Raw genomic sequence first — 15,599 nt, forward strand, 5'->3', positions numbered from 1 at the left:
GGGATCCAGGACTCACAGGCTTTCTCTATGAATGGGTGGGGGATTCAGGACTCACAGACTTTCTATATGAATGTGTGGGGGATTCAGGACTCACAGACTTTCTCTATGAATGGGTGGGGGATTCAGGACTCACAGGCTTTCTCTATGAATGGGTGGGGGATTCAGGACTCACTGGCTTTCTCTATGAATGGCTGGGGGTTTCAGGACTCACTGGCTTTCTCTATGAATGGGTGGGGGATTCAGGACTCACAGGCTTTCTCTATGAATGGGTGGGGGATTAAGGACTCACAGACTTTCTCTATGAATGGGTGAGGGATCCAGGACTCACAGGCTTTATCTATGGATGAGTGGGGAATTCAGGACTCACTTTCTTTCTCTTTGATTGGGTGTAAGATGCAGACTTCACAGGCTTTCTCTATGAATGGGTGGGGGATTCAGGACTCACAGGCTTTCTCAGTGGTTACGGGGATCATTTTACCCCTCCTCTCTATCCCACACTGCCTTCTGATAAAGACATGACAGATCTGCTTTATCCTTCTTTACTGCATCTTTTCCTACCTGTCAGCTACAAAGTAGTATCTTCCCATCATACTTATACTACACGCTAATCATTTTCTTATCCCTGCACTACCGACTATTATACTGCTCTGTTTCCTCTCTTTCTTATACTTTTATTATCGACCTTCTTTCCATCCTTGTCTATCATCTTCCTATCCCATCACACACTACTCCTCTTCTTCCATCTTCCATATATATAGTCCACTCTTATCCTCGGCTGCTTTTCCTTCCTGATCCATATTTTCCCTATTCACATTCAGCACCACAATTAGTGTCCCTCTCACTAGTATTTATCTGTCTCTATATCTATCCATCTATCTATCTATCATCTATATTTATCTCTATCTATCTATTCTATTTACCTATCTATCTACTACATACATCTCATCCTCTGTCCACGCCTTATCCATTCACCCCTTCAGCAGCTGTCATCTATGGCTAAAGATCCTCCTCATCTCAAGAAACCACAAAATACCTGAATGTTCCTTCAATCGTGTAATAATGACATGTATCCAGATCAACAAGAACATTGACGCAGAGACCAAAAACTGATGGGAAGGGGGTGGGTGAGAATGTCTGAAATCCTCCGAGACGTCCAGCTGAATTACCAGAGCTTCTTCGTGTGTTAGAACATTCCCATTTTTACTTGACGTAGCAGATGATTGCCCTCACTGACGTCAGCCTGGGCTTTCAGATGAATGTGAGAGGAGCAGGGGCAGGAAATATAGACGAAAATCCCAGACAACAGCAATAGAATATTTCCCAGTTGGATTATCCATCAATGCATGCTACAGAGCTACCAGTAATCCTGGGCGCAACGTCAGCTCTGCTACATCTTATTTCAAACTATAACATACAAACCCCTGCTTCCTTCCTGGTTATTGATGCGATGAATAGACTACAGTATGATCTGGATTAGATTCTACAACTGAACCCTTTGCATTGGTTCGGTGTAAAGGTGCCCCTACAACCTAATGAAGTTGGAATGAGCTATGGCACCCAGTTCTCCATGTAGGGCTTAGGGCGATAATTAATGGTGCTTATGATCACCCACACAAGCGCTTCACAGACTAGATTACATGAAATTGTAAAGGCCATCTTCAATATTTGACGTGGGATGAGTCACAGGAGGGAGAGGGGGTGGAGAACCAGGCACAAGTAACGTCAGCGTCTGAATCAGCATACGCTTCACACACGACATACGGTATATGTACAATGAAGGGGCGAGATTAACCAGAAGGATATTACATAGAAGCCTTGAAAAAATAGACCATAGAGGATACAGAATATACTGTGAAGAAGGTGGGGTACATGGGATAAAGATAATTCTCATGTCCATGTTACAGTCATTTCTACTCAATGTCAGAGTATTATATAGATTACATAACACTACTAGTAATAACAGTCATTAGTAATTATAATAGTAAAGGCAATTCATGGAGAACAGGCCAGATATGATGGGGGGAGTAGTGCTACATGCAAATGACTCTGCTCCTGCACTGGGCATGAAACTCTGCAGGTTTTAGAATATGAGGTTTACCTGGACCCCAGACTGATACAATGTTACCTGCTCTGATACATTGTAGGAAGCCACAGCTCACAGAGGATGGTCTAGACTGGATCCAGTAGGATCAAACCTTTGTACATCTTGGAAATGGATAGATAGAAATGGAGGAACTGATACTCGAAGTCTGTTAGAAAGTAGGTGTCCACATCCCAGGTATGTAAATAGAATGCTCAGATCAAGGGCGGACACAGACAGAAGTGGTCCCCTGTGCCAGAATAGTATATGGGCCCCTTGACCTCCAGTAGACTGTGACAGAGCCCCTCCAGTAAGCATTTACTGACTGTCCCTTAGGGCTCATGCACACAAAAGTATTTTCTTTCTGTGTCCATTCCGTTTTCTTTGCAGACTGTATACAGAACCATTCATTTTAATGGGTCCGCAAAAAAAAACGGAAGTTACTCCGTGTGCTTTCCATGTCCGTATTTCCGTTCCGCAAAAAAATAGAACATGTCCTATTCTTGTCCGCAATTGCGGACAAGAAAAGGCATTTTCTATGAGAGTGGAACGCACATTGCCGGTGTCCGTGTTTTGCGGATCCGCAAAACACATACAGAAGTGTGAATGGACCCTAACGGATAAGGATAGGACTGTTCTATTAGGGGCCAGTTGTTCCGTTCCGCAAAATACGGAATGCACATGGAAGCCATCCGTATTTTTTGCGGATCTGTGTTTTGCAGACTGCAAAATACATACGGTCGTGTGCATGATCCCTTACATCAGTGTTCCCCAACTCCAGTCCTCAGGGCCCACCTACCGGTCATGATTTGAGAATATCCCACAGAATGAATGCCTGAGGTAAGTCCTGATGCATCAACACTAATTGTATCACCTGCTCAATACTAAGGAAATCCTGAGCACATGACCAGAAGGTGGGCCCCGAGGGCTGGAGTTCTGGAGAGAGCTGCCTGCTGCTCTTAGGATGGCAGTGGGCCCCTTATCTATTGGGCCCCTGTGCAGCTGGACAGGTTGCACATATGGTATGTCTGCCCCTGCCTCAAAAAGATTATACAATAATTTACGGGGATTTCTATAAATATAGTTTCACCTCTGTATAATGAAAAGTTCTCCCACTTTCTAACAGGCTTCGAGTATCAGTTCCTCACCATTTCCAAGACGTACAAAGGTTTGATCCTACTGGATCCAGTCTAGACCATCCTCTGTGAGCTGTGGTGTCCTACAATGTATCAGTGCAGGTAACATTGTATCAGTCTGGGGTCCAGGTTGTTTATCTCAGACTGGATACAGTTGTAGCGAGTATCAGGTTTCTACAGATTTTCTGCCTCTGACTGTTCCCATTCACTGATCACAAGCAGAGATAATGTAGAGGTAATAATCATGGATACAACATAGAATTTCAGCCACGCTGCAGTTTTTCAGTTTTATGTTACAGCCAGGACAACCCGAAATAACAAGTGAAGCGTCCCGTCCGTGTTACAGCAGCGCAGCCCTCGCCAAGACCATTTATCAAACAGAAGAATTTGTCACATTTAGGCCTCATGCACACGACCGTAGCTCGGGTCCGCATCCGAGCCGCAGTTTTTGCGGCTCGGGTGCGGATCCATTCACTTCAATGGGGCCGCAAAAGATGCGAACAGCACTCCGTGTGCTGTCCGCATCCTTTGCTCCGTTCCATAGCCCCGCAAAAAAAATATAGCATGTCCTATTCTTGTCCGTTTTGCGGACAAGAATAGGCATTTCTACAATGGGAGCCAGTTCCGTTCCGCAAATTGCGGAAGGCACATGGACAGCTTCAGTTTTTCCGCGGTTTGTGGACTGCAAAAAACGGAACGGTCGTGTGCATGAGGCCTTAGCATTATCCATCCTGGGGCAGTGGATGACTTTTCTCCTAATCTAAGCAGAATATCCTGAAAATATTTATATGATATTATTATACAATATTTTTTGCATGTTTCAGTCCTTGGCAGTGCTGACATTGTGTGTGGCCATGTTACAATAGACCAGGGATGGCCAATCTGCGGCTCTCCAGCTGTTGCAAAACTACAACTCCCAGCATGCTCAGTCTGCCTACAGCTCTCAGCCCACAGCAGGGCAGGGTGGGAGTTGTAGTTTTACAACAGCCAGAGAGCCGCAGGTTGGCCAGCCCTGCAATAGACTGTCACATGTACAATCGGGCAAATTACTGAACTGACCGAGTGCACTGGGCGTGATCTCATGGGCTATAAATGCTTTACTGATCAGATACTGATGAACTATCCTGAGGATAGTCATCAGCTTTAAACACTTGGACCACCCCTTTAATGTTGTCAGAAAGCGACCTCACGTTTCTTTGGAGGTTCAGGCTGCTGCTCTGTCCTCCATGCTTTACACTGCTGCTTTGCTCATTCATATTGGCTGCTGTGCACAAGCTCAGCATGAAGTCAGTGAATGGAGAGACAGAACGATTAAAGACTACAAATAACGAAGCCACCATTGAAGAAAATAAGTAGAATAGAGGGAACAGTGGTTATGTGCAATCCATCTACTTTGACCCAAAAATCATGTCATTCGGTGCGTCTTGTTGCATTAGCAGGAGGGGTTAATTAAGCAACGTAGCAAAGCTAAATGTGTCCCAGTAGTATATAGGGTTTGCCGTTTGTTAATCTTCAGTTTTACATAGGTTTGCTGTTAACCTACTCTCATATCTGACTTCAATGAGTTAAAGGACACAATCAACTCTGCTACATCTGATGCTGAACATTCATTTCCATGGCAGCAATTAAAGGGCGAAAATGTCTTTGGGTATCCGTTTGGCATAAATAAAGCTTAAAGGGTCACCAGATACCAGAACGGATTCTCTTCAATGTGGGGGGTGCACCATTGTACCCATTAACCATAAAAGTGCTAGTAAGAGGTCTGTGAAATTGCCTGCCATGTATACCCCTGCCCTCCGTGAGCCAAGCCAAAGGAAACATGACAAAATTCCCTGTACTCCAGGAAGAAACTATCCAAGGAGTTCTCATCTCTCAGCTTCCTGAACCTATGACATGGGGGTGATTGGGGGTTAACTGTAGACCGTGGGGAAAGCCGACCACGGCAATGAGGATGTTTTGTCACATCAGATATACTTAAAGGGGTCCTCTCGCTTCAGTAAATGGCATTTATCATGTAGACAAAGTTAATACAAGGCACTTACTAATGTATTGTTTTTATCCATATTGCTTCCATTGCTGGCTATAGTCATTTCTCGATCGCATTATACACTGCTCATTTCCATGGTTACGACCACCCTGTAATCTATCAGTGGTGGTAGTGCTTGCATACTATAGGAAAAAGCACCAGCCTATGCGAGCTCCCATAGCCTCTGGTCACCAGAGATGGCGGCACTTTTGACTATAGTCTGCAAGCACGACCACCACTGCTGATGGATTGCAGGGTGGTCGTAACCATGGAAATGAGCAGTGATGCGATGGAAAAATGAATTCAGCCAGCAAAGGAAGCAATATGGATAATAGCAATACATTAGTAAGTGCCTTGTATTAACTTTCTCTACATGATAGATGCCATCTGCTGAAGTTAGACAACCCCTTTAATGTCATGGAGCCTCCTTTTCCACAGAGATAAGCGGCATTATATGTGTCTGGCAGCCACTTATACCCAGAATGATGGTTTATATATATTGTATACCCGCCTCTCACCAGTCTCACCCCCATCTTCCCATTCCTGGCACCAGGAAGAACATAAATCTATCTTTACCTAATGACAAACCCTCCATTGTCATCCGCTGAATATGACTGATCTGTTACACCGAGCCCCCAGCACACAGTCCCCCGTCAGACCATCCAAACCTCATACTCAGGGGTCAGAAAGCGGCACTTGGAAAGGGGCCCCCGCTCCATCAGCAAGGATAAGCCCCTCATGTCCTATGGACCCCCATGACATTTGCTGCCTGGAGGGTCACACCCATGTTCTTCCTCCCACACACCTTCCCTATAATCATCATCATAGATAATACACATCAAAGACAAAAGCGTGAAGGTTAATTCTAAGGAGCCCCCAGAACAGGTCATGTCCATAGAAACATAGGCATGGAATACTGTCCTCAAAGCAGGAGAAGTGAAGAGGTTCTGCAGCAGCAGACTGGGGGTGGGGAAGAAGGACATGAGATCCCAATGCATACCAAGCCCTACACTTCTCAGGTACCTATAGTGGATGCAAGATGAAGAGGTTCTGCAGCAGCACACGGGGGAGCCCATGCATACCAAGCCCTAAGGTTCTAAGATACTTGTAGTGGATGCAGGTCTATGCAAGATGAAGAGGTTCTGCCGCTGCAGACTGGGAGGGGGGGGGGGGGGACACACACACACACACATTAGAGCCCTATGCACACTAAGTTCTAGGATTCTCAAGTAACTGTGGTGGATGCAAGATGAAGAGGTTCTGCAGCAGCACACGGGGGAGGGAAGACACAAGAGCCCATGCATACCAAGCCCTAATGTTCTCAGATACCTGTAGTGGATGCAGGTCTATGCAAGATGAAGAGGTTCTGCAGCAGCAGACTGGGGGGGGGGGGGGACACACATTAGAGCCCTATGCACACTAAGTTCTAGGATTCTCAAGTAACTCTGGTGGATGCAAGATGAAGAGGTTCTGCAGCAGCACACGGGGGGAGGGGAGACACAAGAGCCCATGCATACCAAGCCCTAATGTTCTCGGATACCTGTAGTGGATGCAGGTGGATGCCAGATGAAGAGGTTCTGCAGCAGCTAAGCAAGTAGTAATAGGTGCATAGAGAATAAATGGGACTCCAACTCACTGAGACTTCTGGTTGTGAGGCCCCTATGGTGGCAGCAGGAGAGGCAGGATCACCACCACCACCATCCATAATAATATAACTACAACACTGATGGCAAAGTTTAAGAAGCCCCCAGCAGACCCTGCCCGCTCCACAGGGGGCGCTCTTATCTTTCCTGCATTGAGCTGTGCGGATCCTGCTCATAACCAGCCCTGCGTGTGCAATCAGTGGGGGGTGGGGGGTGGGGGGGGGGGGGGCTGAAGAGGTTCTACGGCAGCCGGGCCGGGGATTGGTGCCCAGGCTGTACACAAGCCCCCCGCCTCCCCCGGTACTCACCGTGGCTCCGGGCCCCCAGGCCCCTGTGATGGCAGCAGCAGGTGAGGAGCAGGAGGCAGAGCACGGTCCCCGCAGACAGCCTCATCCTGGTGTACGAGGCGCCCCTACAGCACAGCGGACATTGTGCCCTCAAAAGACGGATCCCCCCGGAGATGAGCGGCGGCCGCTCCAGCACCACGGACAGCAGCTGAGAGCCTCCCGAACCCCGCCCCCGAACACAAGACCCCGCCCCCATACGTCTGCAACTAGACCACACCCAAATGCCGACCCGCCACATGGCCCCGCCCACATCCCTGACAGCCCATGAATGGAGTCCACATGTGATTACTCCCCCTATCATCATACTGTTATCACTCCTATCATCGCCTGTGATTATTCCCCCTGTCATCATACATTATTACTCCTATCATCAGTCTAGCTTTCTATCGCTCATTATCTGCAATTAATCAATAAAGCTTTATTGGCAGGTCTAAAATTATACATTAGTATTGCCAAAGCTTGTGGGAAATAGGGGGTTGAGAAATTGGGGCACACCCGGGGTCAGGTTATAGGAGTCCGTGGTGTATCATGACAGGGGGGAAGGGGTGCGGACACACCCGGGGTCAGGGTATCGGAATCTATCTATTCAGAGGCGTAGCTATAGGGGGTGCAGAGGTAGCAGTCGCTACTGGGCCCAAGAGCCTGAGGGGCCCCAAAGACCCTTGTACCACATGAGAAGACACCTGTTTTATAGAAAGTGCTGCTGCTCTAGTTACACCTCTGGCTGGAGGGAAGGAGTTAGGTCAAGAATTGGGGGGGGGGGGGGGGGGGTGCAGTTTAAATTTTTTCCTCAGGCAGTAGGAAGGCAATGTCCTCCCCTGCCCCTGGCCACAAAGCACTGAGGGACGGGGGCCCAAGCTGAACTCTTGCACCAGGGCCCATGAGCTTTTAGCTACGACCCTGTATCTATCTCATATCTATTTCTCTCTCTCTCTCAGAAATTCAGACCCCTCTGTTATCACATGTGTATTGTGACCCCCCTGGGCCTCCTACTTTTGGGCTATGTACTAGGAGACCCCCGCCTGTCGCTGGAGGTAAGGGCCCGGGCTCCTGTAGCCGGGGCTGGGTCTAGGAGGAGGAGGCCGCTGAGCACACGGTGTGGTCCTGTCCGGAGAAGACACGGGCCCCCTGGACGCTCGGTCGCTGGATTTTCTGCAGGTTTATATCAGAAGCCGCACTTGCTTCACGTTGGATCCAGATGGTGACTGGTGGTGGGGTCCGTCCTGGATCCAATGGTTCTGCTGCTTCCTATTCATTGTGTCAAAAGTGGCGAACAGATCAGGTGAAACGACCGGTCCTGTGGGGCGTCCTCCTCGGTATGAATGGTCGGCGCCCACCGATAGTGGTGACAGGGTTATGGGCGCCCGAGACTCATTGATGTGACGGCGAGCCCGTCTGGTCCGAACCCTCAGAATGGCTGCTGTACACCGCTGTTCCCAGCGACCTCCAGAGCCGCCTACACACACGCATCGCCGCGGTTCACCCGATTAAAACGCTGTTTTTGTTTTGTAGGTCCTGAGTTAATATGTAAATGAGGCAGAACTAAGGGCATCGCTGCTGCTCCTGTCACCCCGATACACCAGGGTCAGAACACCAGTCCGAGTGGTGCCAAAAACTACACCACAAATAATAGCAGAATAGAAAAAAACTGTACAAAAACATTAACAATCATAATAAACCATTAAAAGAAGGGACATCAAATGGGAAGTGGGTATAAAAGGTGTTTTGAGCTGGCGCAGTGGGTATATAAGGTGTGTTAATCTGGCTCGGTTTGTATATAAGGTGTGCTGAGCTGGCTCGTGGGTATATAAGGTGTTTTGAGCTGGCTCAGTGGGTATATAAGGTGTGTTGAGCTGGCTCAGTGGGTATATAAGGTGTGTTGAGCTGGCTCGTGGGTATATAAGGTGTGTTGAGCTGGCTCAGTGGGTATATAAGGTGTGTTGAGCTGGCTCGTGGGTATATAAGGTGTTTTGAGCTGGCTCAGTGGGTATATAAGGTGTGTTGAGCTGGCTCGTGGGTATATAAGGTGTGTTGAGCTGGCTCAGTGGGTATATAAGGTGTGTTGAGCTGGCTCGTGGGTATATAAGGTGTGCTGAGCTGGCTCAGTGGGTATATAAGGTGTTTTGAGCAGGCTCGGTGGGTATATAAGGTGTGCTGAGCTGGCTCGGTGGGTATATATGGTGTGTTGAGCTGGCTCACTGGGTATATAAGGTGTGTTGAGCTGGCTCAGTGGGTATATATGGTGTGTTGAGCTGGCTCGGTGGGTATATAAGGTGTGCTGAACGGGCTCGGTGGGTTTATAACAGTTGTGATAGGCTGTCTGCACACATATCCCTTGTAAAAAGGGATGACTACTGGCTTTTAGGCCCCGGGTGGCGGTATTTCTGAACCTGCGCAGTGTGAACTGTTCTCTGCTGCTGCGCTGAAAGTGTATGGTGAGTGAACAAATGGCGCCATTGTGATGTGGAAGCTGCGGAGCACCAGGTGCCATTGATGTGAGAGGTGAATGTTGGCGATGAAGGGGCACAAGGGCTGACCGACACCCTACAGAGGAGCAGCTCACCGCCAGAATGAATCAGGGGCCACCAGACGTGTGTCTAACACAGCAGTTCAGTAAACCGTGCTGTGTATGGGGTCCCGGAGCAGACGGACGGTCACTGCTCCTCTGATAATGAAGCTGCATCGGCAGAAAAGGCTTCAGTTTTTGCGACAATATCGAAATTAGACCTCCGCTGATTGGTAAAGGGTTGTCTTCTCCGATGAGTCACGTTTCCTGCTTCATGGAACAGATGGACGTTGACGTGTCAGGTGAGGATCATCAGAGAGGGAACGCCCTGCAGCCATTGCTGGAAGAACACAAGCCGATTGTCTTCCCTGGGACAGATGGGATCTTCCTGCAAGCCAACGCAACATGTCTGTCACACGGCTAGAAATGTTCAACATTGGTTGGAAGAGCATGACCAAGGCTTCCCAGTACTACCCTGGCCCCCTAAATTCCCAGACATGAACCCAATTGAGCATCTGTGGGACCACCTCGATGGTCATGTTCTCTATATGGATCCCCCCACGCCCCCTCCAGCAGCTGTGGGGTGCACTGCCGTCAGCATGGCTCCAGATACCTGTGACAACCACCAGGACCTTATGGAGTCACTCCGGGCCCGTCTAGCTGCTGTCCGTGCTGCACACGGCGGTCACTGGAGATTAACTGCTGCTCAGAATAATGGGCTCCACTGTGTATGTTTATTGTATCATTGCTGTGTCATGTGACCACTGGATCTGGCTACATTGTATCTATGTTCTTACCTGTCATCCTATATATGCAGTTCCTGCGGGATTTATGAGGACTTGGACCGCGTACATTTTACTCATCACATGTTTTCTGGAAGTGATGACATTCTGCGCAGCTTTACTGTACTGGGTCACCCAATCCTCATGTAAATCACAGTCGCCATTGTGCGGCGCAGGAGGCATCGTCTACATTGAAGTCGCCATTATCTTTGAGTTTACCAGGACACAGACAAAATTACCCTCAGTGGTCGCTTGTCCGGCAGTAATGGTTGATGGTGGAAGGGCTGTGGAAACGACTTGTATTTTTTATGTAATTGCAATTCTGGAACATTTTTCATATAAATCTATATTGTGCCGTTACTCTATTATTCCTACCAGAAGTTATGAATGAATTGCTAGCCGTTTGCAATGAAGGTCTAGTTGTGTGTTACCGGCCCGGGGATAAGCTGTTCACAGTGGGGCACATTTACTAAAGTCTTTGAGCCTGTTTTTAGTCTAAAAAATTCAGTTTTAGACGGTCTTTTTTTACTACTGAAATTGCGCCTGTTTTGGAGCCTTTTGCACCTTGTTCACCTATTTAATTTTTTTTTTGACTAATTCAGAAGTTTTCTAACCTTTGTGACTTTTTTTCACAGGCTCGTCTTTTTTGCCCCTGAATTTGTCTCATAAACAATCTAATTTCTACTCCACCCCAGTGTCAGTTTTGGATCAGTGGTAACACGGACCGTGTTCAATCTGTGTTTTCTCCCGTGACAGATCCGTGTTGAGTCTGTGGGTACGTTTTTTGCTGTCCGTGTTGCATCCGTGTTTCACTGACACTGAACAGCTGAAGAAATAATTTTCAAAGCATCTCTTCTTAATGATCCGTGAAATACGGATGCAACATGGATGGCATCCGTGTTTTTCACAGACCCATAGACTATAATGGGCGTGAGGGATCCGGGAACACGGACCAAGATAGGACATGCATCCGTGCTGAAAACACAGACCCACGGACCGTGCTAAAACACTGATGTGTGAATACACACATTCAAATGAATGGAGAACACGTACGTGAAACACTGTCGTGTGAATGAGGCTTTAAGCTGTTAGGGATGTGTCTGATGACAAGACTGATGACTGTTTCCCAATGGCAACCAAGCAGAATGATTCAAGTAAATGACTGTCCGACCCAAATCCGGTGGTTCCTGGCGCCTGCTCAGGCCCTATAGAAAATAAAAGCAGCGACCAGTTTGCATTCGTTTTCCGAAATCTTCCCAAAATATTTCCTTTACTAGACATCCCCTCCATCACATCGAATTCCGCAGGATCCTCGCCTTGGGGCGCTCCGCAGCTGAGCTCGCCGCCGATGACGATTTTATTAATGACTTTCATCCGTTTTTCTGGATCTTCTATGTATATTTTATTGTAATCACTGTTTAGCTTGGGGGATGGGCACCAGCCGGGTGATTAATGTGGGTGCAGGGGCTTTCTGCGGGTATGACAGCCCTAGCTCTGGGTGTAATCTCATCAACAGGGTGACATGTAATCCATGGTGGTGTACAGGAAATAACAGCAGCATCAAACAGATGATCATGGACGTTTGCCTGGCTGCCGATCCCCGATATACATACAGATACAGCCGGGCGTAGCTATAGCGGGCGCTGGCTGTTGGGTTCTCCCTACCACCAGAACTATAAGTGGCGCCGGATATCAGGGGACTCTGGTAAAGGTTTTGGATCTTCTAGACCCTAACACTTCAAATGACATCTCTGGATGTAGTAGAGCTGAATTTGTCACACCATTGGTGCCCCGTGAAGTGTAAGCAACGACCAATTGTCCTCCTGTCCTTGAAGCATTGAGGGTCCCACTACGCTGGAGATGGACTGATGCTGTTTAAAGAGCTCCCGTCCCCCTTCCTGACATGTTTTAATAGCTACCTACCTTCCCCGTGTAATAATTCTGGAGCATCTTTTCTTGTGACTCTGTGTTGTGTCATTCCTCTATTATTCCAACTAGAAGTTATGAATGAATTACTAGCAGTTTACAGTGAAGGTCCAGCTGGGAGGTACCAGTTGAGGGTGTGTCCCTGCACAGTCTGACACCAGCAGCGCTGATTGGACAGTGACAGACTGTGCAAGGACACGCCCTCCAACCGGTAACTCCCAGCTGGACCTTTATGGCAAACTGCTGGTAATCAGGGGCAAAGCTATAGGGGGAAGCGGCTGCTTTGGGGCCCATCCAGGAGGAGGACTAAAAGATTTTATTGTCAGTGCCCCCTCATCAGTATTATACAATGACATTATATACAGAGACACTGTATATAAATTTGGTGTGGGGCCCAGTCATTTCTAGTTACGCCACTGCTGGTAATTATTATTCTAGCAGGAATAATAGAGGGATGGCACAATATAGAGTCATAAGAATAGATACTTTCGAATTGTTGTTACATGGGGAATGCAAGTAATTACTCAGGAGAGGGGAGAGGTCCTCTTTAAGGCCATGGCCCACTAGCTCTTCTAGACCAGAAGACCTTGACTGCTTGGCGACTCATTTATTGTAGTAAAATCTCAAGACCACTGCAATGCGTCCTCGGTTTCACGTGGCAGGGAACGGTCTAAAAAATTCAACTATTTTGGATTCTTTGCGACTCGCACATGACCGCCAGTCTCCCGAGAGTCCGTTTCTAGGGAACCTTCACTAGTGCAATAGCTGAATCGTATGACTTTATTCTATAAGATATTACCCCCAGTTGTGCCATAGAACAAAATCAGCTCTGCTACATCTGTAAATCATATATAAAATCCACAGCGGAAGATATCACATTGAATCCAGCCTGACACACATTGAGTGGGAGTCTGCACCCCCCCCATAGACCAGCATTAGATATGGATCCATGAGTCAGGGACGCTCCGCACCCAGCAGGATCTTCGTTCAGGAAAATCTAATTTTGGAGCCTGGAAGCAATGACTACTCTATCTCTGGAGCGGCATTATTGGAATTGCTGCGCTCGGCTTCCTGCGACTCCGCAGAGATTATCTGCTTCGATTATTGGAGATAAAAAAGAAAGTCAATCGTCATTTATCTTCAGTCTTCACTTTCTTCTCCCTCTTCACTGAAAACCACGAAAATCTTACTTTACGTATATTTCTCATTATTTCATATTTTTCTGGTTGCGCTGCTTGTAGCTTATACTGTAGCTCTATGACTTTGTGCAGAGCTGGTGCTTATACGCTGCAGCCAATCTGGACAAGTGGAGCTGCAGTGTAAGGGCTCATGCACACAAACGTATTTTTTTTTTCCATTTCCATTTTGTTTTACAGGTCCATACGCAGAACCATTCATTTCAATAGGTCCGCAAAAAATCACTCAGTGTGCATTCTGTTTCCGTATGTCCGTTCCACAAAAAAATAGAACAATGTATGCACAAAAAAAACGGATGCAATACAGATGTAATGTGGATGTCATCCATTTTTTTTTCCGGATTCGTGTTTTGAGGACCGCAAAATACATAGTCGTGTGCATGTGCCATAAAGCACAGAGAAAAGAAAGGACCACTACTGAATTTGGAGATGGGTTTCAGACAAGAGGCACAGCAGCTAAGCCGACCCTAAAATACCTGACTTCTGCATTAAAGTAACAATTCTGGAGCATCTATTCTTAAAGCTCTGCATTGTGCGGGTCCTCTGTTATTCCTCCACAAAATGTATGAATAAATTGACATCTCACTTCTGTTATAAAAGTTTATATATATATATATATATATATATATATATATATATATATATATATATAATATATAATCAGTTAGTCTTGTATTTTTCTGATACAGAGAAAAAAATAATGTATCACCACTAGGGGGAGCTTCAGAGCTCACTGCATACTGCTTATGCATGGAGCTCAATAATAAAACACAGTGGTGTACCACACAACTATGCCTCTTCCACACAGTTAAGATACCTGCTTAGTAATCCACACAGAAAAAGTGCCCTTAGTGAAGCCCTCAAACATTGTACTGCCTCGTTAGTGCCTCTTCATGCAGCATAATGCCCCCTTAATGCATCTTCCACATAGTATGGTGCCCACCTACTGTCTCCCCAACACAGTATAATTTACCCTTAGTGACCCCTCAGACATAGTATGATGCCCCTTAGTGCCCTCCACACAGTAAAGATACCTGTTACATAGTTAATACGATTGAAAAAAGACATACGTCCATCAAGTTCAACCAGGGGATAGGTAGGGACGCGAATCCCAGAAGGAAGTGAGGCTCAGATTTCTACACGTTTTCAGAAGCATTAATGTTTTTTACTTTTAAGAATTCGTCTAAACCCTTTTTGAAACTGTCCCCTATTCCTGCGGTGACCACGTCCGGAGGTGTCTATTCCACAGATTCACAGTTCTTCATAGTAAAGAAGTTTTGACGCTTCCGGAGACTGAACTTTTTCTTCTCCAGTCGGAGGCAGCGCCCCCTTGTCTTTCGAGGGCATTTTACATGGAACAGCTTTTCGCCGTATTTTTTGTATGGCCCATTTATATACTTGTACAGGTTAATCATGTCCCCCCTTAGACGTCTCTTCTCAAGACTAAATAAATTCTTTTAATCTTTCCTCATAACTCAGACCCTCCAGGCCCCTTATCAGGTTAGTCGCTCGCCTCTGTACTTTTTCCATCTCCAGGGCATACTTTCTATAGACTGGTGCCCAGAACTGAACTGCGTCCCAGTCAGCTTGTAGTTTGTGGACATCTTCCATAGACTGTACAGTACTACACAGCTTAGTGTCATCTGCAAAACTAGATATGGTGCTAGTAATCCTCAATATCATTAATAAATAAATTAAATAATAAAGGGCCCAGCACTGAACCTTGGGGTCACCACTTAATTGCAGATACCTGCTTAGTCAGAAATAGTGCCCTTAATGATGCAGCCAAACAGTGTACTGCCTCCTTAGTGCCTCCTCGTGCAGTATAATGCCCCCTTGTTGTATCTTTCACACAGTATGATGCCCCTAAACAGTGTAATGCCCCCTTAGTGCCTCTACACACAGTATGATGCCCACCTAGCGCCTCCCCCCACACAGTATGATGTCCCCTTAGTGC

The 15,599-nt window shown here is 46.9% G+C and overlaps 1 protein-coding gene across 1 annotated transcript in view; it reads right to left on the bottom strand.

Annotated features, from left to right (window-relative positions):
* PTPRN (protein tyrosine phosphatase receptor type N) overlaps positions 1-7,278 on the bottom strand; it is a 68,462-nt gene extending 61,184 nt beyond the window's left edge. Inside the window, exon 1 of the mRNA XM_044303251.1 lies at positions 7,194-7,278. Within this exon, the coding sequence (XP_044159186.1) occupies positions 7,194-7,278 (85 nt within the window). The remainder of the gene's footprint in view (positions 1-7,193) is intronic.
* Positions 7,279-15,599: the final 8,321 nt, after the last annotated feature.

Source organism: Bufo gargarizans, chromosome 8, assembly GCF_014858855.1.
Source record: "Bufo gargarizans isolate SCDJY-AF-19 chromosome 8, ASM1485885v1, whole genome shotgun sequence".
Taxonomy (NCBI): Eukaryota; Metazoa; Chordata; class Amphibia; order Anura; family Bufonidae; genus Bufo; species Bufo gargarizans.